At 39.9% G+C, this 27,685-nt stretch overlaps 1 protein-coding gene across 4 annotated transcripts; it reads left to right on the top strand.

Moving 5' to 3' along the window:
* The first annotated feature begins 220 nt into the window (after positions 1 to 220).
* On the top strand, positions 221 to 27,148 carry CCAR1 (cell division cycle and apoptosis regulator 1). 4 transcript variants are annotated; one of them, XM_082764763.1, is made up of 25 exons: positions 222 to 381; positions 5,696 to 5,868; positions 6,455 to 6,499; positions 7,157 to 7,183; positions 8,138 to 8,331; positions 8,846 to 8,960; positions 9,045 to 9,237; positions 10,378 to 10,510; positions 10,834 to 10,995; positions 11,451 to 11,676; positions 12,959 to 13,072; positions 13,939 to 14,105; positions 14,802 to 15,012; positions 15,816 to 15,899; positions 16,542 to 16,727; positions 18,629 to 18,820; positions 19,422 to 19,655; positions 19,990 to 20,101; positions 20,371 to 20,412; positions 21,800 to 21,882; positions 22,999 to 23,145; positions 23,526 to 23,646; positions 24,256 to 24,441; positions 24,812 to 25,017; positions 26,232 to 27,148. In XM_082764763.1, the coding sequence occupies exons 1-25, from the start codon at positions 309 to 311 to the stop codon at positions 26,289 to 26,291; spliced, it is 3,486 nt and encodes a 1,161-aa protein (XP_082620889.1). In that variant the 5' UTR covers positions 222 to 308; the 3' UTR covers positions 26,292 to 27,148. The 4 variants fall into 4 exon arrangements, with proteins under 4 accessions (XP_082620891.1, XP_082620889.1, XP_082620890.1 ...); XM_082764762.1 differs by having other exon boundaries at positions 239 to 381; positions 7,151 to 7,183; XM_082764765.1 differs by lacking the exon at positions 20,371 to 20,412 and having other exon boundaries at positions 221 to 381; positions 7,151 to 7,183.
* The last annotated feature ends 537 nt before the right edge of the window (positions 27,149 to 27,685 follow it).

Below are 27,685 nucleotides of genomic sequence, written 5' to 3'. Positions count from 1 at the left end.
CAGCAGCGCGCGCCGGCGGCGGGGCCGCGGGGCGCGTGCGCAGTGGGGGCGGGCGGGAGGGAGGCGGCGAGGGCCGGGCGTGATGGCGGCGGGGCGGGCAGGGGCAGGGGCAGGTACGGGCGGGGGGCGGCGAGGGGACGCGACGGGGAGGGGGGGCGGCCCGGGGGGCTCCGCGGCGCCCGGGGGGGGCGGCCCGGCGGCGTGCGCGCCCCCGGCTGCAGCCCGTTTGCCCCCGCAGGTCGCAGGAGGTAGGCGGAGCCCGCGCTGTGCCGCGCCGTGCCGCGCTGTGCCGTGCTGTGCCGGCCGCCATGGCGCAGTTCGGCGGGCAGAAGAACCCCCCCTGGGCCACGCAGTTCACCGCCACCGCCGTGTCGCAGCCAGGTCGGTGCCGCGGGGCTGGGGGGGAGGCGGGGGCGCTGCGCGGGGCTGCCCGGCTCGGGGCAGCTCCGCTGGGGCCGTGCGGGGCGGCGGGGGGCTGCCGGGCCGCCTCTCTCGGGATTTTGCTCTCGGGGTCGCTCTCCGGGCTCGGTTTCCCTCCCCTAACTTGCTCCAGCTCCTGTCTGCCCCACGGGCACGGTCTGAGGGCGTGTGCCCGTTTCCTAAAACTCATTCCCGGTGTGCCTTCTCCTTCTCTTCCCCTCACATTTCGCTCCCAGGCTGCCTCTCCGCAGCGCTCTGCCTACCCCCCGCTGCACAGTTTTCCCCGTTTCCCTGTGTATCTCGCCCTCCCCCACCCCAGCAGCACTTTTTCTCCTTCTGCACGAAGTTGCCGAGCAGACACCAGCCTCACCCGGCTGTGCTGCCCGACCGGGTGGCGGCCCCGGGCTGGGGCGCACAGGGGCGCTCTGAGGGGCTGCCCCCGGGCCGGCCCGGTGTGGGGGGAAGGCTGCAAACCCCCCGCTGAAGGGGAGGAGCTGGCAGCCATCTTAGGCCGAGCAGGGGCCAGGAGGGAGCCCCGGAGGAGAGAGAGGTGGATGGGATGGGATGGGGGGGGGGAGGCGCTAGAAGCGCGCCCCAAAGTCTGCCCCCTGCTCCTGCCCCTCCAGCCCTGCCTCTGGTTAGCCCACTTCTCAAGCGCAGAACTTAATTGGGATAGGACTAGTTGGCATCAGCAGGGAGATGGCTCACCTGCTCAATGAGGACGGTGTCTCCAGGGATTCGTAGCTGCTCATCTATTCTGGGAACATAAGAGCTGTTAAACACGCCACTTCTGCGCTTTTGCCTTCTTCCCCCAGGATTTACACCAGTTTTCCTGTTCCTGCTGTCCATCTTCCCACTGCAGTATCCTTCTTCTCTCCAGAATCACTTGAAAGCGTTTAGCTCCTTACACCCTTCCCTGCAGCCTCTGCCAGGCCCAGGGGTTGTGCTGCCCAGCTCCTGTCGCAGTCCCCACATCCACGCTTGGTTCCCTGCTTTCTGTATCGGCGGAGCTGCCTTACACTAAGGAGCACAGGAAGCCTCTTTGAAAAACACGTGGTGTGCCGAGAGCTGAAGAATGGGAGCTGCAGCTGGGCAGTCAGTCCTCCCTCACGCAGCTTTCGGCAGGAGGGTACAACTCTGCTGCCGGGTTGCTTGCCCCACGGGGAGAGAAGCTGTGGGTGTTGAGGCGTGCTGGCTGTGTAGGACTGCTCACCTGTGGCTAAGCTCGAGAAGTTGTGCAGGCTGTAAATCTCAGTGTTCGTAAACAGATTAAAAAATATACCAAATTGTGATGTATTTTCAGAGGATTGACAAAAGGTATAAATACATTTATGCATGCCAGCTGTTTTATCTCTTCCTTCTCTGAAGCGTCAAGGTGCTTATGGATGGGGGGAAGATCTTGATTTTCATAGCACAAGCAACGTGATAGGTAGCTTTTTCCTAAACTGTAGCCAAAAGTGATGACTGATGTAATGTTAAAGCCCCATTTGATCACTGCAGAAAGATAATTTCAGGTTTTTTTTAATCATATTGCTGACTTAATGCTGTCTTGGCCATTCCTGGTGAAGTCACTGTGTGATTTAAGCTTTGTTAATTAAGGTGCCTTACTCTAAGTTAGTTGTAGAGTTACATGCCATGTAATGAAGGGTTCCTGGCATCGTTTTGGGGCTGCTTACTAATTACTGTCTGTGCCTCTGGTAGTAGAAGAGAAACAGGTAATTCCAGGCGCCAGCAAATACCTGTGTATGAGGAGAGACTCCTGCTTGCATTAGAGCAAAATTATTCCTGTAGTCGTGGTCTCACGGTTTGGTGCATTACATGACTGAAAGAAGAATGAGGTCCCTGTTATGCTGGTTAAGCATAGTTCGAGTATGGATTATGCCTGCTGCAGAAATTTGAGCGTGAGAACGTTAAAAAAAAAAAATGCAATTCCTAGATGGCACAGACTGCTTCTTTAAGTGCACTTTATCCTTTTGGCTTGGCTTGATGATGTGCAGATTCCTCAAAAGCCTGCGCAGGGAAATACTTTCCTGTCCTCCCAGCACGTGTTGTGTTCGTAGCGCAGCGCTTAGCGTGTGCCCTCTTCAAGACTGCGATCTCTGCTTGCAGTGTGAATCCTGTTTTCACGGAGCTGTAGTCAAGGGGAAGTCCTGGCTGTGCTGCGCTGCCTTCTGGCTGATGAGCGCTGTCTTCTTTGCCATATCCAGCCCTAATTGCATTACAGTGGGGAACAGTGCAGCTGATGAAAACAAAAGTCCCTCCAGCTCAGCTATGTGCTTATTGTTGCTGGTGGCCCCTAGGAGATGCCTGAGAAACGTGTAAGAGGAAGACAAGCCTGCAGTGCATCTGGGAGCCACTAAGAAATAGCAGCTGATGCACAGTTTGCTGGCTTGCTCTAAATAGATGGCTTGTGGTGAATACACCGAGACCAGTTTCTATTGTGTGCCAGTTGAGGGATTTTTTTTTTTTTTTTTTTGGAGCAGGTTGTGTGGAGTTTATATTGCAAGGGTGTTAAGCTTGAAGGAAAAAACTCTGTGAATTTTGAGAGGCATCCAAAGCCCTGGATAGGCTATTCCTTTATTGTAATACGTAAATTTGTATTAATCGCCTCTGGAATTCAGAAGCAGCAAGAGGAACTGTTAAATATTATCCTTTTTTAATTATTTGTCTGCTGCAACAGAAATTTCTGTGACCTAGAAGGATGCTTGAGCTGCAGCCTAGGACTCCAGCCTATATCTGAGCCCTTTCAGACCGATGTGCGGTATTTGGGGCAAGTTGTTCAGGCTGCCTTTGAAGGGGGGTATCTCCATCACTGTGCTTACTGCGTGGTAAATCCTAAGAAGCTGTTGTTGCTGTAGGTATGTGCTGCCAGTAATAATAATAATGATAACTGGCAGCCAGGTGCAGCTCCCCACTCGGTAAGCTTTTGGCTCTGACTGTGCTCTCCCCTCACCCCGTGGTAGTTTTTTTGTTTTGTTTTGTAGTAGTAATGCAACCACAATTGCCTATTTGATCCATTTGATCAGAGCCTGCTTGAACAAGGTGAGGACGTAGGGGTGAAAGGCAGTCAGATGAAACTCCTGGAACACTTCATAGCAAATTAGTAGGGACAAGATGCATCTTCGCGAAACTTGCTACTGGATATGTTGGTCTGTAAGGGAATCTCAGCAGTCTTCTCTTCTTGCCCGTTGTTAGTAAGCTGATCCGCAGTCTTGTAGGTGACACGGTGCCCAGTTGATACTGAGTGCTCATAGAGTGGCAGTAGTGGTAGAAAAAATGTTTTTTTCTTAGTGGAGAAAGTGGGATAAGAGCCGTAGGGTGGGCTGGCAATTGCATAAAGGGAGGATTATTGGTTATGCTGGAAGGGAAATTGTCAGGATAGAAACCAAAGAGCGGAGTAAGCCAAGATCTGGTTTGGGGAGCAAGCATGTTGGTCTTTTTGTGGATATTCTGGTACAAAAAGTAGGAGAGGGCTTATGAAACTTGCCTGATGACACTTGCTTGCCAATTTTTGCCTCTGTGCTGGTGTGGAATAGGACATGAGGCTGAATGACAGCAACTAGCGTAGTCAAACAGGTTCCAAGGTAATGGCATGAAGTGAGCGTGTGGAATTCGCTAATAGGAATTTCTGTTCAGCATCAGGAGCTGAGAGGAAAGACTAATGCGTTTGTTATTTGCCTCGGATGAGCTAGCAAAGTAATGCAGCCAGGAAAAGTGAAAGCTGTCCCAGGATACAGCAGCAAAGCATTCAGATTGGATTTCAAGCTCTGTGTGAGGTGTGTTATGTAAGGCACTGGTGAGGTTCCAGGTGAGTGCTGCTGGATGGCCAGAAATTCGTCCTCAGATTGGAGAAGCAGCGGGCAAGAGGATCAAGGCAATGGAGGGCCTGTCACGGGAGAAGCCTCAGATCTGGCTTGCTTGGCTTCTAAAACAAAGTGAATGTTGGAATTTTCCAGGGGAAAAAGTCTCCCATGACACTGGAAATATTGTAAGGCTGCTGTACTGTAGGATGCTTGATTTCACTATTAAAATCGTATGACTTTCTGGAATATGACAGGATTTGACCCGGATCATAGCAGTGGTTGTTGTTTTCACCGTTGCTTACAGAGTTCTTGCAGGTTTCAGTCCAAACTGTAAGGTGAGGGGTGCCATCAACTTGTTTAGTTCCAAAGATCTTCACTCTGCTGCACAGAGCAGCGTGGCGGGGGGGTTACCTCATTCAGAAGGCGTTGGTTACAGTTTGTGTGCCTTTTGGTGATGTTCACTGAGAACAAAGCAGTCTTACTGCATCCGTGGGTCAGGGCTGGCGGCTTCGTTTTGGATCAGGAGGCATGCTGTGGAGCACAAACTGCACAGGAAGATTACAGCAAATCTGTTCTTAATTTCATTGTGTGCCTTTAATAAATTTGGAAAAGAAAGGAACCCTGTTCAACTCGACTGTTCTTCAGTTCTGAAGGGGGCTGGCTGGCCTGTTTTTGCTGGCAACGTGCTTCTGTGCCGAGTTTCTTTTTAGTTTCATTTGAACATGTGAAGTAGACTGATAGCCTGACGAAGTGATACTTGATCGTGCAGCTGCAAATAACTTACTTGAAAGCCCCCTGCCAAAGATGGAGCAGGTTTGCAGTTCTTTACTGAGACTCACATTGTGCAGTGTTTGCTGTCCCTCAGAGTTCCCTAAGTAAGGCTTAATCATTCTTTGCTCAGAAGCACCACATGCATAAGAGGCAAACCACGTGGAAAGCTGGTGCCCATGATATGTTTAGCCTTCTGCAGTGAACTGAAAGTGATACGACAATAAAATACATTATTTCTTCTTTCCAGGCAGTCTGGGCTTGTGCAGCATAAAGCCTTCCTAGTAAGAGCTGGAGACAGCTTGACTTGGTCCCTTTATATGTGCAGACTAATTAAACTCCCCGTTGTTACGAGGCTGTTCCTCCTCTACCAGCACCCACATCTACAAAACCCAGCTCACTCCGGGACAAAGACAGTACTGAGAGAGACTAAGCCATGTGCGTTTCCAGAGCAGCACACATTCCGTAGGCCTCCGTTTTGTAGCTGCTGCTAGAGTGAAGGTTGCTCAGAGTGCAGTGGTAATTCATTTACAGGACAGAGCTGGGATCTTCATCAGGCTCATCCAAACCCTGAAATAGGCACACTGCATCTTGTCTTGAACGTATATGTTGGGAGACAGGGAAGGCAGATCTCCCAGATAACTGGGAGAAAGCCCCTCTGTTTAACGCTGCCGTTTGTGCTTACGTGCGTGTTCTCGTTTCAGCTGCTCTTGGCGTGCAGCAGCCGTCGCTGCTTGGAGCCTCTCCTACAATATACACCCAGCAGACGGCCCTGGCAGCAGCAGGCCTCACTACCCAGACCCCGACCAACTACCAGCTGACTCAGACAGCTGCCTTACAGCAGCAAGCTGCAGCTGCAGCAGCTGCGTTACAGCAGGTAACGAGAAGGAGCGTTTGCTCTTGGCTGTAGGAACTTTCAAAATATAAAACAGTGGCCCTGTAAAGCAAAAGTGTCTAAGAGAAAAGCAAGTGGGCAATACTCACTGTTGTTTGTTGTTGTTTTTTTTAATAAACCTGTTTAAAAAAACAGTGGGATTGTAGGCCTACAGCTCTCGTTAGCTGTATTAATCAGTGAAGGTGGGAATTATGGTTATGGAGTTGCTATGGAAAGCCTTTGGGGAAAAAGGAGTTTTGCTGCACCCTAGGTGACTATCCCAAGCTCCAAGTATCTCCAGTCACCATACGTAACTTGATAGCGTTTGCATGATTTCATGCTGTGCCCTAGATACTATATGTGTCAGGCATAACAAAATCTGTTCTAGCTAGCAAGAGTGCTTCAGAGTCCAATCTAAAGAGGAATATTTGGTGTAAAAGTAGTACATATTGATACTATCTGTTATGTTTTGTATTGTTAGATGTGGATATGTTTTATCTAGAATATGCTTAGCAGCTAACTTGTATTTGGTGTTTTTGGGGCAATAATGCTTTCTGTTTATGAGATATTTTGCTTTTATCTGTTTCAGCAATATTCACAACCTCAGCAGACTCTCTATAGTGTACAGCAACAGGTTTGTCTCTGATTCTTACTGCGTACATCACAATTTTTAAAAATACTGTTGGTTATGTGTCTTGTAGGATTTGTCTGCAAAGTCATCCTTACATGGGAAGTTGTTAAACTAGTACTTTTTTGTAGTGAAAGAGAGCTTGGAGTTTACAAACTTGGAGAGATGTATCCAGAATGGAAGCCTGTCTACCTTCATGCGGAAAGGAAATCAAAAATCTGTTCCATGTGTGCACAATTCCTTCTAAACTTTGCTCTAATCAGGGCCGTGTATTTTAACTGCTGGAAAGATACTGTCCAAAAAAAGTTCCCTTTTACATACTTTATGGTCTTTCAATTGACAGGATTTTGAGAAAGGACATGGAAATTAGAGGCATAGGCTTCTCCAGCTGCCAAAACCTTTTTTTTAATATTCCTATTAACTTTCAGTTGCAAGAAAACAGCATTTCTGCTTACTGAATAAATCTAGCTTACACGATCTTAAAATTAAGCAAATGATCACAACTTTATAGATATGCAAACCACTGCAATGACCAAACCCCAAAGGACTATTAGCTGACTCACATTAAACAAAAAAACTCTTACTTGTAAAAAGGAGGTAAAATTGTACAATTTCCTGAACCATATAAAATTAATTTATAACTTTATTTATTTTAAGTTGCAGCAACCTCAGCAGACCATTTTAACGCAGGTTAGTTTGGTTTTATTGTTTGGTCTTCATCCCCAAACACAGATAATGCAAGAGGGCAAATTTGTGACTTCTTGAACATTTTAATCCGTAAAAAGAACTAATATGAATGGACGTTTTATTGGTACAGGTTTCTTTTATCCAGATGTTAAAATATGATTAGCCTTGGTTTCAAAAACTGAATGACAACCGCTTTTCCTTAATCTTAAAGGAAATGTGTATTGAGCACTTTTCTTTTTGTTTGAACTTCAAGTGTTCAGTTGTTTTGCAGTAAGTAACAAGAAATTTCTCCTTTAAAAAGGAATTTAACTTTGTGCTAACACTACTGCCGTACGGATATTTAGAGGTTTAAAAAGAATCTCGCTGAGCTTGACAAGCCTAAAATACGAAACCATTCAACACACTGCAAGCTGCTCTCGTACTGTTCACTTACAAAAACATGCTTTGAAAAGAGTTGAGGTAAAATAGCTGACTTCATTTTACTGTAAAGCTTATATTTTGCCTCCTTATTCTGATTTAATAAGAAGGCAAGCAGATGAACTGGAGTTAGAGAAGGGTTCTTGTTTGCCTCAACCCTTACTAACTCATTTAACAGTACAGTTGGGATACAAATGGAGAAATCTCTAAGCTTATTCCTAGCAGAGTTGGGAATCAGCCCACTGTTTCAGTTACCTGTAAACAATAAGGAAGTCTTAATTTTCTTCTAGAGAATGTGCATATGCGGGGAAACGTGACTTTTTTTAAAAAAAGAAAAGGATAAACAAAGCCAGTCTTCATTCAAAATAGCAAAGAAAGATCATCTTTAAAAATAAAAAGACTTCCACATTCTGAAAATCTCCATTCAGAATAATTGCTTTAGAGATGTTATCAGCTCCTCTCTACATGGGTAAAAGTTCTGTTCCTTGCAGGTATGTCAGCTGGTTATAAGATTTATAGTTTGTTTTATTTTGCTTACAGCCAGCTGTTGCGCTACCTACCAGTCTTAGCCTATCTACTCCTCAACCAGCAGCCCAGATAACAGTTTCTTATCCAGCACCCCGCTCAAGTCAGCAGCAAACACAGCCACAAAAGCAGCGTGTCTTCACTGGGGTAGTTACTAAACTACATGATACCTTTGGTTTTGTGGATGAAGATGTCTTTTTTCAACTTAGGTAAGGTGTAAAGAGTTGTCTGTAGTTGTGTTCTGTGATTCCCTCCCTAGAGAAAAAGTTTAGATTGCTGCCTTATAGTTCTGTGACTCCACTGGTAGTTCCCACAGTTACATTTTCTCTGTCAACACTGCAAATCAGATGGTGGGTAAGTTAGTAGATGTGAGTTCCTCATCTGGAATTTTGAATTTTCTTAATGCAAAACCCAAAGTTAAGAGATATGGAAGGTAGTAAGCTCCTTGTAATATGAAATGGCTGAACTTATGGGTGTTTAAATGCATGCATTTTCCTGTCTGCCTATCTTACTTCAGTATCGTTTAGGGAACTTCTGTGTTAGGGCCCAAGACAGGTATTAAATTAGTTTACGTTCCAAACCAAAGGTAGATGCTCTTCCTAGAAGCTTTTTTCAGTCAACTTTGTCTACTTTCCCACAACTTTAAACATAGCTTGCAAATGTAAAAATAGCTTCTGTAGCTAAATAAAGCTCTCTCAATGCATTTTTTTGTAATGTTTGCAGTGCTGTTAAAGGAAAGACACCTCAGGTGGGTGACAGAGTTTTGGTAGAAGCTACTTACAATCCTAATATGCCATTCAAATGGAACGCACAGAGGATCCAGACGCTTCCAAATCAGGTATATGGAGTTTACCCGGTCTTGCTTGTGAACGAGCTTAAACCAGAAGCAGTCAGTACAACTCCTTTTCTTTTCTGCTGTTAGAACCAGACGCAGGCTCAGCCGCTACTCAAGACGCCTCCAGCAGTTCTTCAGCCTATTGCTCAGCAGACAGCGTTCGGTGTTCAGGCCCAGCCGCAGCCACAGTCCTTGTTGCAAGCACAGATATCGGCAGCTTCAATCACGCCTTTGCTTCAGACACAGCCTCAGCCATTGCTGCAGCAGCCACAGCAGAAAGGTGCTCCTTCAGTGTCCTAAGTCCTTTTTGTGCCTAGTCTGACTGAATTAACAGGTGAACTAATAAGGAAAGGATCCTGTAGAAGGGCAAGGTCATTATTTTTCAGTTTTAGCGTGCATCTTTTCTTAGGTATATGTAAGGCCTGCACTAGCTCAAGAATCACCTGGTTAGTGCCGTTCCTGTGGGCTCTTGTCATTCGTATTCAGTTTTCATAATCTGAAAGTAAATTCAACGTAGTTTTTATTTGGATGCTTTTACAGACAATTTGCAGAGTTGAAAGAAATAATTGCAGTGTAGCTCTTCATAATTTTGAATGTTCAACAAAATTAGGTTTTACGTAGTGGTGTTCTTAAAACTGTTATTTCTGTATTTGTTTTTGTATTATTTAGTCAGCCAAGTTGACGTTTGCAAGAATAAATATTGGTGAATGTGACAAATCTGAAACAAAGGCTGTTGTCTGTCACTTGAACTTTGTGTGGCTGACAAATCAGTAGTAGACTTAATAATAAGATGCAGTTAAGGTATCGTCTTCTCACCCACAATAAAAGCAGGGGGAGATCACCTAAGCAGAACTGTTTTGGATAAATGCTTATTACAATCTAATTTAGTCCTAGGTGTTGATCAGTGTTTGGCAGTGTTTGCCATATTTGCAAACAGTTATTTAAGTGTGTGCTGTCTTGAGAGAGCAGACATATGTTTTGGGGAATTAGTGCAGCAGGATAATAAGAGTAATTTTTACAAGAAGCTAATTATTTTACCTGTGAATAGAATCAAGAAGAAATTTTACATTTTATTTCTGTGAGCCTGTAGCATATATCTTAAAACCTTTACTTTTCCAAAAGAGGGTTTTGTTGTTCACTAAGGTAACTTCTGTGTGCTTAGATTTGGGTTAGCTTCCATGTTAAAAAGATGCTTTCAAACCAATCTCAGTTTTTTAAATCGTCGAGTCTCAGTTTGTATCAGTGAAGAAGAGCATAGGTCTCTTGTTTCTTGGGGAGGATATTAATAATAGGCTTACCAACTCAAATTGTTTTAGAAAATGTGCACAAGGGAAAGAGCTGTAAAGCAGCGGCGTTTTTGGTGACTGAGAGTAGGCAGTTGCCCACTGTTCCGTGTTGATGCCGTATGTTTTTGTTTCAGGTGGTTTGTTACAGCCTCCTGTTCGTCTAGTCTCACAGCCTCAACCAGCTCGAAGACTAGACCCCCCATCCAGATTTTCTGGGAGGAATGACAGAGGAGGAGACCCTATGCCAAATCGAAAAGATGACAGGAGGTATGCTGTTGGGAACAGGTCTTCATAGGCTGCGTTGATTACAATCTAGTCTAACAGAGCCGAGCTTCTTGCACCGGACTGAGTCAGTGACACGCACAAGTGTTTTTACCATTAGATGTTGGTGAAAAGTTCTTTCCTGTCTGAAATGAAAGAATTGCATTGTCAGTCTCTCCTGTAAAGAATGTACTGAAACAAACAGTGAAGAATTTCTCCTTTCTGTTCTGTGAGCCATCTCTGAGAAGTCTAGCATCTGTTGTACTAGAAAGCTTTGTGTGTTAGCAGCATGCAAAAATATTTATATCTTGTCTGCATGTTTTTTTAAGTCGTGAAAGAGAACGAGAGAGACGTAGGTCTCGGGAAAGATCACCCCAGAGAAAACGCTCCAGAGAGAGATCACCTCGACGAGAGAGGGAGAGGTCACCTCGAAGACCACGACGTGTTGTTCCTCGTTACACAGTTCAGTTTTCCAAGTTTTCATTGGACTGGTATGTTTATAGAACCAAATTTTTACTTAAAGATGACACTTTAATAGTGTGCGTGAACTAGTGTGAGCAGTGCTTGCACACGTGTTTAGTGAAAGTTAAATGATGGTAATAACTTCAAAGGAAGTTCAAATGTAATGGCTGAGAACCTCTTACATAAAACTTCTTAGGTTCTGTTGGCTTTGTGTGCTACTGCAAAATGTGTTTATAACCCTGTTTAATAAATATTCTTGAATTTGTAGAAACCTTAATTAGAAGAATGTTTAGTAGCTTCGTGTTTGTAATCCTTAATACGTGACCTTTCAAATACATTACTCTGAATTCATACACATGTGCACGCACGTGCATACACAGTATTAAATATACAGTAGGTGGTTCTGATGAATATACCTCTTAATGATGTTCTTTTTTTAATTGTTTTTATTGCTGTATCTTTCAAATAATGTTGTTTATTTCAGTCGTAGCTGCGATATGATGGAGCTGAGGCGGCGTTACCAGAACTTGTATATCCCAAGTGATTTCTTTGATGCTCAGTTTACATGGGTGGATGCTTTCCCTATGTCTAGACCATTTCAGCTGGGAAACTACTGTAATTTCTACGTAATGCATAGAGAAGTAGATCCTATAGATAAAAATGCTGCTGTCCTTGATCCACCTGATGCTGATCATCTGTACAGCGCGAAGGTTTGTATAGTTTCCATTATTACAGATCTTCATTAGATATTTTTTGCGAATAGAGTATAAAGTTGAGAATAACTGAACTGTTTTTTTTTTTGTTTTGCAATGATCTGAGCAAAATACAGTATTTTAACCCTTTGAGTAAAGAGCAGGTAGGTAGAGCTTGGTAGAATCATGATGGAAATTCAGTTTTTCCTGTTGCTAGAGCTGTCCTACGTCTTGTTTTTACTGAGATCTATTTTCCATTCTCTGCACCCAAGAAAGAAAGACATCTCCTGCAGGATCTCTGAATGTATTTCTTAGGCAATTCACTCTGAACAGTTAATGGAGTCTTGTTTTCCTTTATGGATCCTTTCTGGGCAGTTGGTGCTATTCCACTTAGTGATGTTTTCTTTCTTACTCCTTTAAGATTCATTTAAATCTTTACCATTTGATGGAAAGTAGATCGAGCAGGATTATAGGAATCTCAAAAAATGTTGCACAAGGGGCCATAACGACATGTAAAGGACCTTAGGGTCAAAAAGAATCTTCTTAAAACCCTTCTGTGTGTTAGCTCTTCCATTAAAATAGGTCTGAGATTTCTAATTCAATCTTTTCTAGAAGCGTTTAATGTTAAAGATAAATTTAGAAACAAAACTGCCTTTAACCCTTGTATTTTTGGAAGAGTTACTTTACTGTCTATAAAAAGTCTGAAGCCTTGGCTCAAGTATCAGATGTACTGTGTTGGTGTTTTTTTCATTCTACTGATGCAGAGCAAGAACTCTGTTTTAGAAAGCTGATCTTTAAAATATATTCAGTATCTTAAGAAATAGCATCCGGTTTCATAATATTAAACTGTTTAGATTATAAAGTAAGCTTGTTAGATTTGGCAGGGCCAGTGGAATGCTAAGAAGATGCAGATGAGTGTCGGCCAGCTCTCTTGTGATTGTGACAGAATGGAAGAAGTCGGTTACGGGAACCAGAAATGTACTCAGTGTGCTTCTTGGCTATTTGGTACCTAGCGGTAACATGCGAGGCAGAGCAGCAATTCTGCATGTTGCTTTTATATGCTTCCAGTTGGTTTGTCTTTTTGTAAGGTCGCACATTGCATGCATATCGAGTGGTGAGGGAGTGAAAGAGCTCCTTGGCAGACACGTTAAGCCTCAGTTCTGCAGTTTCCTTTTAGCTTGGTCTGATTATTTTTGTGACATTAAGAGAAGTATTGGTATGTATGTGTGTGCAAGTTGTGGTCGTTATTTACCAGTTATACTGGGAGGCCTTCACAAGACTCATCTCATTTACACACCAGGTGATGTTGATGGCTAGCCCTAGCATGGAGGATCTCTACCACAAGTCGTGTGCTCTGGCTGAAGATCCCCAAGAACTTCGCGATGGATTTCAGCACCCTGCTAGACTTGTAAAGGTAAATATGCTTCACTGCCAGATACTCTTGGCAATGAAGGTTGGTTATAGAGCTCTAAAATATTTGTTGGTAAGGGAAGAGCTTGTAGGCAGCTAAGCAATGGCTTTGATTTTGCTCTTCAGAGATTTAGTTTTTCACTTCTTCAATTTAATGGAGCTTTATCTTTGTTGCTTTCATATTTACTGCTTTCTTCCACTTACTCAAACTATAGATATTTGGAGAAACCTATTTAAGTAAACTGTTAGTCTCTTTTTTACAAGCACTTAAACCTTTTCAAGGGTTCAACTGTGATGAGAATTACAAATGAAGCAACTGTTAAATTTCATTACAATAGTTACTTAACTGTTAAGTTGAACAACCTGTAAGTGCTGTGGTGTTTCAAGACAACACATTTGTTCTCTTTCAATTAAACTCCATCATCTTAAAGGCAATGGGAGTGCTCGAATTTATAGATACAATGCTCTTGTGGTCTTATCTTTTGTAGCAGTCCTTTGTCACTTTTAAGCAGGAATATCTACAAAGTTGTTTATTGGAATTAAGATGCCATTTAAAATAGTATGTGTTTATCTTCTGTGTTAGAAGGCTTTTAATTACGAAGGAACGAGCCTCTACAAATAAAGAAACTTGATGGAAAGTCTTGCAAACAAGAATGAGTGATGATGTTTTAAACCTATTCCATTACTGAAATACTCTGTGGAAAAAAATAACTGAACTCTTTCTTGACTGACTTTCATTTTCAGGTTTCAAAATAACGTGACAATTTGCTCACGGATTTCAGTGTGTGTGCTATGAAATATTCTTTACACTTTGGGAAGATGACTTTTTGCCCCTAGCAGGGGAACATTCAGAAGACTCTTTTTGTCTAGTTTTTAGTGGGTATGAAAGGCAAAGATGAAGCTATGGCTATTGGAGGACACTGGTCCCCATCACTGGATGGACCTGATCCAGAAAAGGACCCTTCCGTGCTGATAAAGACGGCTATTCGTTGTTGCAAGGCTCTGACAGGGATTGACTTAAGTGTGTGCACACAATGGTAAGTACTGTACTGCAACGTAAAGTACACCATAGAAGTACTTTTCTGTTGTGAAAAATTAAGAAAAGAAACTTCTTCTTCTTTGTCAGCCGCTGTTGGTAGCACAGGTAAACTACTCAAAGGGTGTTCTGTTTTCGTAGTAAGCTCGATTGGTGCCAACTGTGCTGAATAATGTGTTAAGGACTAATTAAAGCTTCCGAACTTATTTTGACGTGTTATGCTGTAATTTTTAATGAATGTGTGTTGAAAATATTTCTCATTTTGTGCATAGCTGGAGAAGATCGTCAAGAGAACTTCATTTCATTGTTCTTTCGTTATAAATTAGCTGTTGGTTATATAGCCATATTTTCTCTTGATGAGTTTTTGTCCTGTATTAACACTTAGAGCAATTTTACTAGTACCGGAAGGGTCTATTGTAAGCTAAATTTCAAGTGCTTCAGTGCCTCTTCGTTGTGCATTAAGCCTCTGTGCGCTAAGTACTGTAAAGCAGGATTTTGGTAGTCTTTTTCCTTTGCAATTGTGATACGTTTTTACACATATGCCAAAAGAGAAAATATGGCTTCCATAATTTTTTTCTTTAGATAAACTTCAAGGTCTTGCAGCAAAATTTCTTTACTTGATGTGCTACAAGTGATCTAGGCTCTTTAAAATGTATTGTAGAATTTTTTTTCCAACATGCTTCTTCCCTTGCGACAGGTACCGTTTTGCAGAGATTCGCTACCATCGCCCTGAGGAGACCCACAAGGGGCGTACAGTTCCAGCTCATGTGGAGACAGTGGTTTTATTTTTCCCGGATGTTTGGCATTGCCTTCCCACCCGCTCAGAGTGGGAAACCCTCTCCCGAGGATACAAGCAGCAGCTGGTCGAGAAGCTTCAGGGTGAACGCAAGGAGGCTGATGGAGAACAGGCACTGAACGCTAATCCCTTTTTCTATTTCTGCTTCTCACAGGCACAGGAACACAGGCACAAAATGCACATCACATACTACACAACATACATACATAGGAGGAACATAACTGGTAACAATGACTGGTAAACCAGCTTTCAGCAGTGTAGTGAATGTTGTTTTTTATTTTTATTTCAGCTAGTTTACTAACTTTAAATGCGTATGCCGATATCACAAATGGAATAAAATTGTGCTTATGATGCGCAGAAAATTTTTTACCGTAGAAATAGTTGCTGGAATCTGGGACCAGTTGTTGAGTGAGATGCAGTTTATGAATAGCTGTCTTTAAACATTTTGCCATTTTCTAAAATTTCTAAATTCTCTCTTGTGGCCAATTCCGATTGTGCGATTTGAAATTGAACAAACGCTAGTCTGAAACATCTGAATTTCAGGCCATGTGGCTGATCAACATCTTGGAATAAGGGAAAGTCTGACTGAACAAAGAGGAACTTGGGGGATTTAAAATCCGGGGAAGATCACACACTGTGTGGTTAATGGAGACCAGCAGTGTCTTTGTAACCCCGATATTCTTTGTGGTGTTGCTTTTCACCCTTTTGTGTTCCACAGATCTGGCTTGTATTGGCTGAGTGGCACTGATCATTTAAAAAGTGGTAGAATGTGTGTGTGAACTTGTCTAAACAATAACTTTAGGAGAAGACTGTCTGAAACAGTTGTGACCTTGCACAGATCAGCAACAGAATTTTAAAAATGAGTAAAATGCTTTCAAGCTTTCTGAATGATAATTTTAAAATTTTATTTGCCAGGATGAAGAGGAAAAGGATGATGGAGAAGCTAAAGAGATCTCTACGCCCACGCACTGGTCTAAACTGGATCCCAAAACAATGAAGGTAACTACATTTTTAAACTCGTTTCCATCAAACGTTTTCTCTTTTAAAGGAGGACCTGAAATACAGCTGTCTTTCCCTTAACTGAGGAAAAAAATTTAGTAGTGTTTTATATTCCTTGTTGATTTTGTAGGTATTATGTTATGACATCACAGCATGAGAATGTGACTTATGATTTTAATAGATGAATACAGATAATTGAAACTACTCTGAACTTCTGAACTTTGTACAATTAAAGTCTATCACATATGATACTGTTTAACTGGAAAATGAAAGTTCTGCGGTCATCTGGTCATGTCTACGTATATTAAAAATGCGGGATCTAAAATACTTTAATGTTAGTTTAAAAAGGCAATAATGGTACAAAAATGTAATAAAAAGTTTCCACAAAAGAACTAATAGCCTTATACTGCCAAATCTTTTCCCTGCCTCTATGAAGTCCCTCAAAAAAAGAGTTATTTGGGGAGAACATGACTTTAAATGTAGTATGTTTTATGCTAGTAAATACTAGCGTTGTACAGTACAGCTTCAAAAAATGCAGTTGAGTTTTCAGTGATCTTATTTTAATTTTCACTTCACCTTTTCTGCTAATCATGTTTTGCAATGTCACTGGTTGATGCCACTTACAGAGCTTTTATTTACCAGGTAAATGACCTTCGAAAAGAATTAGAAAGTCGAACCCTTAGCTCTAAAGGACTGAAATCTCAGTTGATAGCTCGACTGACAAAGCAGCTGAAAGTAGAGGAACAAAAAGAAGAGCAAAAGGAGCTAGAGAAGTCTGAGAAAGAAGAGGAAGAGGAGGAGGATAGGAAATCTGAAGATGACAAAGAGGTTAGGTTTTGGACATGCTTGATTTAAGTCTTATTAAGTGTACATAAATACGTAAATGACTATAGATAAAATTTTGTTTAAATAAACATATAAGTTTAAAAAGTACAGGGTGATGCCTTGCTGAGATTTTTTAGTTCTCAGATGACTACTGGGAACTCCTGTTGTAACTTGAACTACTGAATTGGAACGAAATCTTGGCAAGCTTGAATTCCTGTATCAGCAAAGTCAGCTGAAATGTGCAGCTCTATTAATCGTGTTTGAATTCATGTTGGACCTTAAGTATAAGGAAAAAAAAATCCCAAACTCCTCAGCAAAACTATGCTCATTTGTGAACAGGCGAACGCATTTAACAAGATCTTAACTTCTTAAACTTATATGAAAAGTAGCAGCTTAGTTGTTAGCTTTGCTTCATGTGCAAGCCTTAAGGGATTTGTGTCGCAATGTTTATTTTGATCTGTAGATGTTTTGGTATCTCAAACGGTCTAATTTCTTCACGTGGCTAATGGTTTGCTGGGTTCCTGTTTTTCTGTGTAATTAAACCTTACTTTTCACATTTGGATAAAAATCTTGTGCATTGAGGTTTCCCAGTTTTGCACTTGATAGTTTCAGTACTATTTAGTCTGATCTGATATTTCATGGGGGTGAACAAGATCTGTGCAGTAACACTGAAACCCAGCAACAGAAAAGGGGGGCCTAAATACAACAAAACGTTCTCCATACTTGCTTTTAAAGCTGCCTTTTTGTGTATTCCTACCTGCAGACCAGCATGAGATGATTTTGAAATTTCAGTTTTGTCTGTGTAAACGTTTTGTTTATTGGGGGAGCAGAGGCCATGCGCTTGCTAATTCTTTCAGCCACTGCCTTCTCACATAGCTTGGAGGAAGAAAACTGTCTTGAAGTTCCTTGCCAAATTTATCTTTTAAGATTAGGAGCAGGCAGGTTTGATTGTGTTTGCTTTTCAGAAAGCTTAATCTCTGCTGTGACTTCCATATTCATAAGGTGCTGCTTGGTATTTTACCTTTTTTTTTTTTTTTTTTTCTTTAACACCACCACTTCCCCCCCCCCCCCTTTTTTTTTTTTTTTTTTTTAAATCTGTATCAGTTGTATCTATAGATTGCATTTCTTGTAATCAAAATTTCTGGGTGAGTAGTTACCTGCCAGTTGTTGAAGCAGTATTGGCTATCTTTGGGACGATGACAGTAAAAACCTTGACTGTTTTTATATAGGAAATAAACTACAGTAGGACTTCCCCATACAGTTTTAAAAACACCCAGACAGACAAAATTCTTTTCCAGAGCATTGACTCCTTTACTAGCTTGTATACCTTTTCTTGAAGTGAACTAGTAGGATTCTTTCCAATGTTAAGTAAACATGCTGCAGTTAGGACCATGAAATTGTTGGAAGATGCTCATTGCTGTGTGGTTAAACACTGTATGTCCTGCTTTGTGTTGCTCAAGTTTCCAGTCTTCACTCTTAGGTGAGTGTTGGCAGTGGGTGCATTGTGCATTCTGTAAATTCTGGTTTAATTTCTGTCTGTCAACTTCATTGCATTAAGCAGCCTTAGGCTTTTCTTTAGGTTAGATGTTAGGAAGAACTTCTTTACTGAAAGGGTTGTTAGACACTGGAACAGGCTGCCCAGGGAAGTGGTGGAGTCACCATCCCTGGAAGTCTTTAAAAGACGTTTAGACGTAGAGCATAGGGATATGGTTTAGTGGGGATTGTTAGCGTTAGGTAGAGGTTGGACTCGATCTTGAGGTCTCTTCCAACCTAGAAATTCTGTGATTCTGTGATTCTTCACTTCCTAAAAGCAGTGAGTCCTAAAAACTAACTTATAGGCTGAAACTTTGGAATATTTTGAAACTTTGGAATATGCTGCATGTTGTTTTGTTTTCCTTATTTAGGAAGAGGAAAGAAAACGTCAAGAAGAAATGGAACGTCAGCGGCGGGAGAGACGATACATCTTGCCTGATGAACCAGCAATCATTGTGCATCCTAACTGGGCAGCAAAGAGTGGGAAGTTCGACTGTAGCATTATGTCGCTTAGTGTTCTTCTGGACTATAGATTAGAGGATAATAAAGAACATTCCTTTGAGGTAACTTGAGGTGCTGTCATATTAAAGCTACTTTCTAGTGAGCTTTCTGCACTGAGACATAGCATTGAAGAAAAAGCTGATGCTGAGCAAGTGAATGTAAAAGTCTGTGGTTAGTGAACTTAGTCATTCTTGTTTCTTTTTAATTCTGTGCTAACTGCAGTATTCTTAAATTCTGCAAGTTATGATAGCATGACACAAGAAAACAATGGAAAATGAGTTAATTTATTTGTGCAATATCTAGGAAAAGTAGTCCAGTATTTGGTACAGGGTTTACAAAAGTAATGTGGTCACTGTGTGATATCCAGAAGAAATACATATATTTTCAGATACGTAGCTGAATTTGTAACTTATACCAGGTTATATATTTATAACTTAGTCCAGGTCCTAAACTACTGTAGTACAGGAAAGAAAAATGTATAAAGTTCTTTAAAGTTTGCAAATTCAAAACAAATGCTAAGAAGTCTAACACTGCATAAAACTACCATGGTGAAAGCCTGGTAAGATAACACCCGATGGGTTCTTTTAGTCATAAGTGTACAAATTCTTAATATTCATTTTAAAACTCATTTTCAGTTCTCTTTTTGTTCTTCTTTATGTGCAGGTTTCATTGTTTGCAGAACTCTTCAATGAAATGCTTCAGAGGGATTTTGGTGTCAGAATTTACAAAGCACTGGTTTCTCTCCCAGAGAGGGAGGACAAAAAAGACAAAAAAGGCAAAAAAGATGAACGAAAAGAGAAAAAGGAAGAAAAAGAAGAAGAAAATGATGAACCAAAACCTAAGAGGAGAAAATCTGGAGACGATAAAGATAAAAAAGAAGATAGAGACGAAAAGAAGGTCTGCAGCTAACTTGTATATCAGCTAGCGTTTCTATCATAATCAATCATGTAAAAATTTGACGAGTGTATTTGAGTGCTATTTTAGCACACACACCCTCCCCAATTTATCTTTATCACTTCAATTTGCGTGTGTGTTTTTATGTGACTAAATATAGTGGCATCCCTGCCTATGGCAGGTGGGTGGAACTAGATGATCTTTAAGATCGCTTCCAACCCAGATCATCCTGTGATCCTATGAAATGTAAGCATACTGAAATTTTGAGTGTTAGTGTGATGGCTTTACTTTCCTGTTTTTTAGTTCTGAATGGACTAATTTCTAGGAACTTTTACAGAGGGAAGATAAAAGGAAAGATGATTGTAAAGATGAAGAAGAGACAGAAGATGACAATAATCAAGAAGAATACGATCCAATGGAGGCAGAAGATGCTGAAGATGAAGATGAAGGTATCTTGAATTAGGGATTTTGTGACTTCCAGATAAGCTTTTTTCATTGCCACTGCATATGCCAGCTTCTTTCAAGCTGGAAGATGCACTGGAACTAGAAAATCAAAAATTGCATTGTTACACTAACTTTATTTCAGTAATTCTGACCAGATCTACTTAAAATGTAAGTGTCTTTCTGCTAGGCATTTTATTAACGTCATCTATATATAAACTGTAGCTGTGGTACTCCAAGTAAGGCATGCATATAGAAGTGGTTTTATTTTTTTCAGAATGCAGACCACTCGCAACTCCCATTGAAGTCAGTAGGAGATGTGAGTATTCGGCACCTCTGAAAAACCAAGCCACTTTTAAGTGCCTAACTTTTCCTATTCATCAGTTCTAAAATGTCATCCTGTTTTTGTTAGGCTGCAATGTAGTATGGGATTCTTTATGTGATGCTCTCAATTTCTTTTTGGGTGGAGTTCTGTTTGTCTGAGTAAGTGAGGAAAGGGACTATTAACTTTCCTGTCTGCTAGGAGCAGCAATAATCTTTCTTGGCTCAGAGATTCGGGAAGGTGTAAGGGCACCTGAACACTTCCTGGTTTGTACTTTGGGGTTTTGTCCTCTTAGGTAGCGTTTTTGCTAGAGATGTAGTTCTGAACTTGCAGTCCCAGCACTAAGAAGTGTTTTCAGTTGTATTTTTGTCAGAGTACTGCACCAGCCTTAAAAAACTTGGTGCTAATATCTTATTTCCAAAATAACTCTTAATTGCTCATAACCTGACCCTGGAGACTGTGCCCTGGACTTCTCTGTTCTGTAAAGTGCTTCTGCTTCCCATAATCTGTCCTTGTGCCATTCCCAGTCAGGTTTGGTGAGAACAATCTAACGTACCATGGAGGTACAGGAGAAACCTCGTGGTTCTCAGAGATGTGTTGGCAAATTTAGATAAATGTTGTCATGTGTAGGTGTTTTTTTCAAACCTTTCCTCACAAGAAAGGTGAGCGGTTTCTTAAAGCTGAATTCGACACATGGTTCTGTGACCAAAAACTTGTACGTGAGGTACAGAGCCGCATGCCATATGTCTCTGCAGTTGTCACATTCCTCTTTCTCTTTTATCTTTAGTTTTACAATACTGTCTATCTTTAAAGAAAAAAAAGTGCATTTTGTGCTTCATATCTAACAAGTGATATTAACCATAACTTTGATCTAAAATAGAGGATCACATCACCAGTAATATGTATCTCACTCATGCACTCTGAGTATAAACACAGAGTTTTCGTTATATAGTTGGCACAGTTTTTACAATGTATTGTAAAATACTTGAGAGCAAACAGTACTGATTTTCGTAGGAATAACCACAGCTGAATGCAGACTGCCAAGCCTAATTAAGAATTGTAGTAATTTCCGACATACCACTTAAATAGATGGTGGTGTTGGCACAACTTATTTTGGCCTTATTAGTGTTTCTTTGAGCTCTTCTATCCTGTGTGTGAGATAAATAAGAATTTACAGGATAAAATTGACAATTGTCTTACATTAAAAACAGAAACAACAAATTTTAACGGGACTCATATAATTGTCATTTGTTCTTTCTTTTTGAGGGAAATATTCTCAGGTGTTAGAAGGCTTATGTGAACTTCTAAATGAACACGTATATTTGAGAGAATGTTTTTCAAATCATTTGCTGTGGATGTATTAAATTTTGTTTGTGTTTTATAGACCGGGATGAAGAGGAAATGAACAAACGGGAGGACAGAAGAGAGGGAAATAGGCATTGCAAAGAGAGGTCGTCTAAAGATAAAGTAATTAATACCTTTCCTAACAACTACATAGAGCCTTTTCTTAGCGATGTCTTAATGAAAGCTTGCCTTTGTTTTCACTGTAAGACCTATTTGCACTCCTTGTTTCCTTCAGCACCTCTAGAGTGAAACATTATGCATATATAAAAGGGAACATGTGTCAGCTTTGGGTAAGGTGCATACAAGATACTTTTATTTTAATTTTAAAGATTGAGAAGTAAAAGCTCTTGGAAAAACTTTCTTATACCAGCCTGATACTGATTTGTCTGAAAAGTCTGAGGACTAATGCTATATGCAGGCCTAAGAGCTGGATTATTTTATCCAGGGCTTTCAGCAGCTGCATTCATAAATAACAAAAGCAGAAGCTTAGCTTGATTAATAAATGGGCTTTTAAATTGTAAAGCCTGGAATCATTATGTAAATTTTTTACATTTCCCTGCAGGAAAATGGATGCCATCATTAGCTGTGTTTCTACATCTCCCTGCAGGAAAATGGATGCTTTATGTCATGAGGCCAATAGCTAGCCTTCATAGTTCAGATTTAGGAACAGCATAAGTTAGATTTGTTGTGCTTTAATTTTCTTTATAAATGCTAGAATAAAACAAGCGTCTGATTCTTTTTTTTTTTTTTTTTTTTTCCAAGGAATATTAGGAGATGTAGGAACAGAAATAATGGAAAACAGAGACTGCAGAACTACTTTAGCTGTGAGAGCTGAATGCTCATTAATTATATGTTTATGGGGATTTTGTTTTGAAAACAGCTGTTCAATAAAATACTTGACTGAGGAGAGAAGGAATTTTTCCTATTGTACTTGTATATTTAGTTTATTTTACAAACTTTTTGATGTATTAGCTTGAATGAAAGGAAACTGTCTATCAGGTGTTACTGTGCATTGTGCTGCAAAATCTTCTACTTAAATGAAAGATTATTTGTCCTAAATAGCTTGCTAATGTTACATCTGAGTTTGATAGGTAAATGTATTAGTGGCTTTACTGAAGGTGATGATAAAATGAACAGAGAAAAAACATTGGTTAACTGTAAAGTTTACTTTTTTTTTAGTAGAGGAAAATAAGGTGGTATTTTTGCCTTTCTAATGATCCTGTAATTAATTTCCTGTAGGAGAAGGACAAGACACAAATGGTAACTGTTAATAGGGACCTTCTGATGGCCTTCGTTTATTTTGATCAAAGTCATTGTGGATACCTTCTGGAGAAGGACATGGAAGAGATACTGTACACTCTTGGACTACACCTATCACGTGCTCAGGTTTTGTATTTATCCAATATTACAGGAATGCTATAGAGTAACTGGAGTTCAGCTTCTAAAGGCTATTGCTTATATACTTTATCCCTGTTTTTATGCAGCCATTTTGTATTTATGATGAAATATTAATTTGATAATTTGTAAGCTGTTTTAGAATGAAGAGGTAAAAATTATTAACTTTTAAGATGCCCATATTGCATATGTAGCTTTTGTCTCAAGTTTATTTTTTTCTAGCTGTTTTTTTAATTTTAATCCCCAGTATGTTAAAAACCAAAAATCTGTGCAATTTCTTTTAGTAAGTTTTTCAAGTTGAAATATTCCTTCTTAGGTAGTATAATTTCTGTGTTTAAGTAATACTATACTTCTTTCCATGGTTGTTTTAGGTCAAGAAGCTCCTTAATAAAGTAGTACTTAGAGAATCCTGCTTCTACAGAAGACTAACAGATACTTCTAAAGATGAGGAAAACCAAGAAGAATCGGAAGAGCTACAGGAAGATATGTTAGGTAGTGTTTTTTGTATTGCAGAAACAGTTCTCTGGAATGATATGAGAGCCCTGAGATGTTTGCTTTCTCACAGTAACGAGTTCAGATCTGCAGAGAAGCTGCCGATTTGGAAAAGTAAATCTTGGGCAGTAAATCATAAATTTCAGTATTTCTGGCTTCCAGACCTTGTTGCTTTTACAGGATGAGTCTTGGAACAGGAAGGAGGAGGTTAATGTTAACTCTTTTTGTTCGCAGCAGCTCTGCAGTTGGGAGGATCAGTGCTGTAGGTAGTAGAACAGAGTGATTTTTCTAATACAAATTACTGCAGAAAGGAAGAATACAGGAATGTCATGAAACAGCATGATCTTTTGGGAGGCTGTGATTGGGGTAAGGAGGGAGAAGAGTAATGTGGAGTAGACAAACCAAACTGAGTCTAAATTTTATTATTTTCCTTACATATGAAGAGACCAAATTATGATTTTAATTCTGTCATGTTAAAGGCGTGGCTTTTGAATTAGTATTAGGTGTTGCTTTTAATCTAATGTAGGAAGCTTTTAACATTAGTCCCTGGAACTGTAGGCAACTGAAAATGTCAATGATTATTTACTAACACTACTTAATCTAATTTAGGAAACAGATTACTGTTGCCATCACCTACAATAAAGCAAGAATCAAAAGCTGTAGAAGAAAATGTTGGCCTTATTGTATACAACGGCGCTATGGTGGATGTTGGGAGCCTCTTACAGAAGCTGGAGAAGAGTGAAAGAGTGCGGGCAGAGATAGAACAAAAGCTTCAGTTGCTAGAAGAAAAAACAGGTGTGACATTGCTTTGAAGATGCTATTTGCATGGATGCAAGATGCTAAGACTTTTAGTAGATAAGCTAATGTGTGATCTAGGTTGCTTAGATGGTTGCATGCTATAAACTTACATTTTCTACTTGCCGTACGCTTTGAACCTGCACCCCAACAGTAGTTGATATACCACTGTCACCATGCTGAAATCCTCCTGACTTTTCATTCAAATTGAATATAAGACTCAAATGTAGTTAAAATTGAGTATTATCAAATGGTAATGCAATGCAATCTTTAATGTTCTTTCAAAATTAATAGTTAGGTGTTAGTATGTAATGGAATATTAGGATGCAAAGTACATGGTGTTAGAAGTGACTGATCTCTTTTCTTTAAGATGAGGATGAGAAGACCATACTGCATCTGGAGAATTCTAACAAAAGTCTGTCTACGGAGCTCAAAGAAGTCAAAAAGGACCTTGGTCAACTGCAAGAGAACTTGAAAATCTCGGATGATAAAAATTTGCAATTTGAGGGTCAGCTGAATAAGACAATCAAAAATTTAGCTACTGTTATGGATGAAATACAGAGTGTTCTTAAACAGGTTAGATGTTCCTTATTTCGTTTCTGATCGTCTGTAAGCTTTCTGTAGACTTAATGATATCTTTTAAAAAAAAAAAAAAACTCAAAATAGTGCGTATGAGAGGCTCAAAGAGATACTGATTATTTAAAGAAAACAAATACATTATATTTTTTCTAAGCTTGAAACACAAGCTTCTGACGCAAATTTAAAAGTACATATATAAAAAAAAATAGTGTAAATCCCAAATCATGTTAATGCTTTCCTGTCCTGATCTTGTCCATCCCCATTTGTCCAAATACACTATTCAAGGCAGAATGTAGTTATTTCAATTTATCAGGAGTGTTCTAGTAAAACGACTTCTACGCAACCTGCCTAATGCTCCAGAGCATCCCTATCCCCGTATGGAAAGATACTTGCATATTCCCTTGGAATGCTGAGAGTATCCTTTAAGTAAGGCTAAACAGATGGAGGTTATGAAGGCTACTCATTGGCAAACTGGTACTATCAGAGTGTCTTGCTGCTGCTTCTGTCTACGTGTATTTTGAAAAGGTGATAAAACATTTACAAAAGCTCAAGCACATGTACAAAGAAGTATGCCAAATGTTTGACCTTTTCTCTTGTGTGATGCAAGTGATAAGTCACTGTAGCTCATTAAACTGGCAATAACTTGCAGCCATCTAACTGCCATCCGTATCGTCAAACAGTCCTGCATTTCACTATGTGTTGTAGACTGCTAATCCCTGGGAACTGCATCATTCTGTTATCACGCTTAAATAGCCCCAGTTATATCCTTGTTCATTCTGAATAGTACTTTGGAACTCAAAATGTCTCCTGTGCCCAGTGCTTTCAGACATCTTTGACCAGTATCAGTATTTCATATTAGAGCTGTTACATGTTACCGTAATGTAATGCATTTTGCAGAAACTGTTTTCATTTGCTTTTTTCAAAAGGGGGAAAAAAAAAAAAAAAAGAAAAAAAAGCCTGGACTATAAAGTGAGGCTTCTGGGGATGGTTTTGTGCTTCTTTTTACAGTTGTTTACGTCACATTTAATTTCTACTCCATCAGTTTTTCAGGAAGGTGCTGGAATTGGTTTAACTAAACTGAGTAAGATTATAGTTCCTATGGTATTAAAAATGAAAGCCAAGCAGTATTTTTGTCTTGAACTACTTTATAGTTCACATGAGAAATAAAATTTCCAGCACTCACAGTCTTTTCTCTTTTTCTTCTTTTAAAGGATATTGTGAAAAGCGAAGATAGAGATCAGAAATCCAAAGAAAATGGAGCTAACGTATGATAAAACTGCTGCTGTTTAGAAGAACGGTGTTACATAATGTAATATAAATCATGATACCAGAATGTATGGGAAGTGATGCATGTTTGATTTTAGTAGTATAAATATCTTAGTTCCAAAAGATGTATAAAGTTTTATGAATGTGAATGTCTGCTTCTGAAAATTGCTTGTAATTCTTAGCATTCAATTTGAGACACTCCTTGAGTGAAAATAATTTTGCATTGCAAAATGTTTTAGGATGAACTTTGTTACAGTTTTAACCCTAATAAAGTTCATCAACGTAATGAACAGTAGCAAGTATTTAATTACCAAATGTTTTTCATTAAAGTCTAGTGAAATCAAAATTTTCATTATTTATAGAATTGCCATTTTTAGGTTTTTATTTTTATTTCAGTCTAATTAGTCTTCTTAAATTCAAATATAAATCACAGAATAGCATGCTGCTTAATTTTGCAAGTAAAGATTTTTTTTAAAGCTTCTCGGATTTTTTTTTTTTTTACTTGTCACAACTTTCTTTTCCCTTCCAACTGTAATTTTCCAAAAGTGCTTGTAATAAAGCTTCCTGAGATACAGTAGTTCAGAGTTGCATATGAGTTAAGAAAGCAATAGAAACCTACCACAATACTGGTAGAGTTGTGAGATTTATATGAAAATATATGGGCCTGTTTTAAATGTATGTCATTTGTGTTTCCTTAATTGTTCTTACCTTTTGGATTAATATATATGCTCCTTTTTAACAAGTGCAGTGTATTAATATGTATGGTTGGATACCAGGCCAGTAGATGTCAGAATAATGCCTTACATGGACAAAATGCTACCGTTGTAAGTCACCTTTAATTAAATTTGGACTTCTTTCCTAGTATGTGTAATTACTTCAAATACTCTAGTCCAACAAAGTAATAGATACACAAGTATCAATATTCCATGTTATAATTATGAAGGAACAGGACAATTTTTGTGGAAAGAGGCTAAGACTGCCTTTATTTTGTGTTCACAGATAACCACAGATCTAAGCTTAAAACTTAATGTGACATCATTTGTCAAAGGCAACATACTTACATGAGATGAAGCACAAACAATGGTATTTTGGTGCAACTTCCAGGAAAATTAAGGGTTTTGAAGGTTGGGAAAGGAATCTTGTCTTACAGCAATGGTTAATTTTAATACTTTTTTTTTTGTTGTTTGTTTAACCTAGATGTCCTAGGTAACTAAATACCTGTTAAGAGAGTCCGAGTGCCATAATATCTATGAATAACCTACGTTAAAGCTCAAGGGTCTGAGGTGGTGCTTCTGTCATTTCCTTCCTTGGCTCTTTTGAAGCCAGACAACTGAAGTCTTTCTTCATTAAAATAACATGCATAAATTCACTCTCATTCATCACAGTTGAGTCACTGGGT

The sequence above is a fragment of the Aythya marila genome (assembly GCF_965140915.1).
Source record: "Aythya marila genome assembly, chromosome: 7".
In the NCBI taxonomy this organism is placed as follows: domain Eukaryota; kingdom Metazoa; phylum Chordata; class Aves; order Anseriformes; family Anatidae; genus Aythya; species Aythya marila.
Note: the sequence above shows the minus strand (reverse complement) of the source record. Positions and strands in the feature narration are given on the sequence as shown.

Excerpts from the sequence above, each read along its gene's own strand:
- CCAR1 (XM_082764762.1), top strand. The coding sequence starts at position 309 with ATGGCGCAGTTCGGCGGGCAGAAGAACCCCCCCTGGGCCACGCAGTTC. Across the intron at positions 6,500-7,150 it reads TCTATAGTGTACAGCAACAG|TTGCAGCAACCTCAGCAGAC; the intron begins GTTTGTCTCTGA and ends ATTTATTTTAAG. Across the intron at positions 24,442-24,811 it reads GTTGCTAGAAGAAAAAACAG|ATGAGGATGAGAAGACCATA; the intron begins GTGTGACATTGC and ends CTTTTCTTTAAG.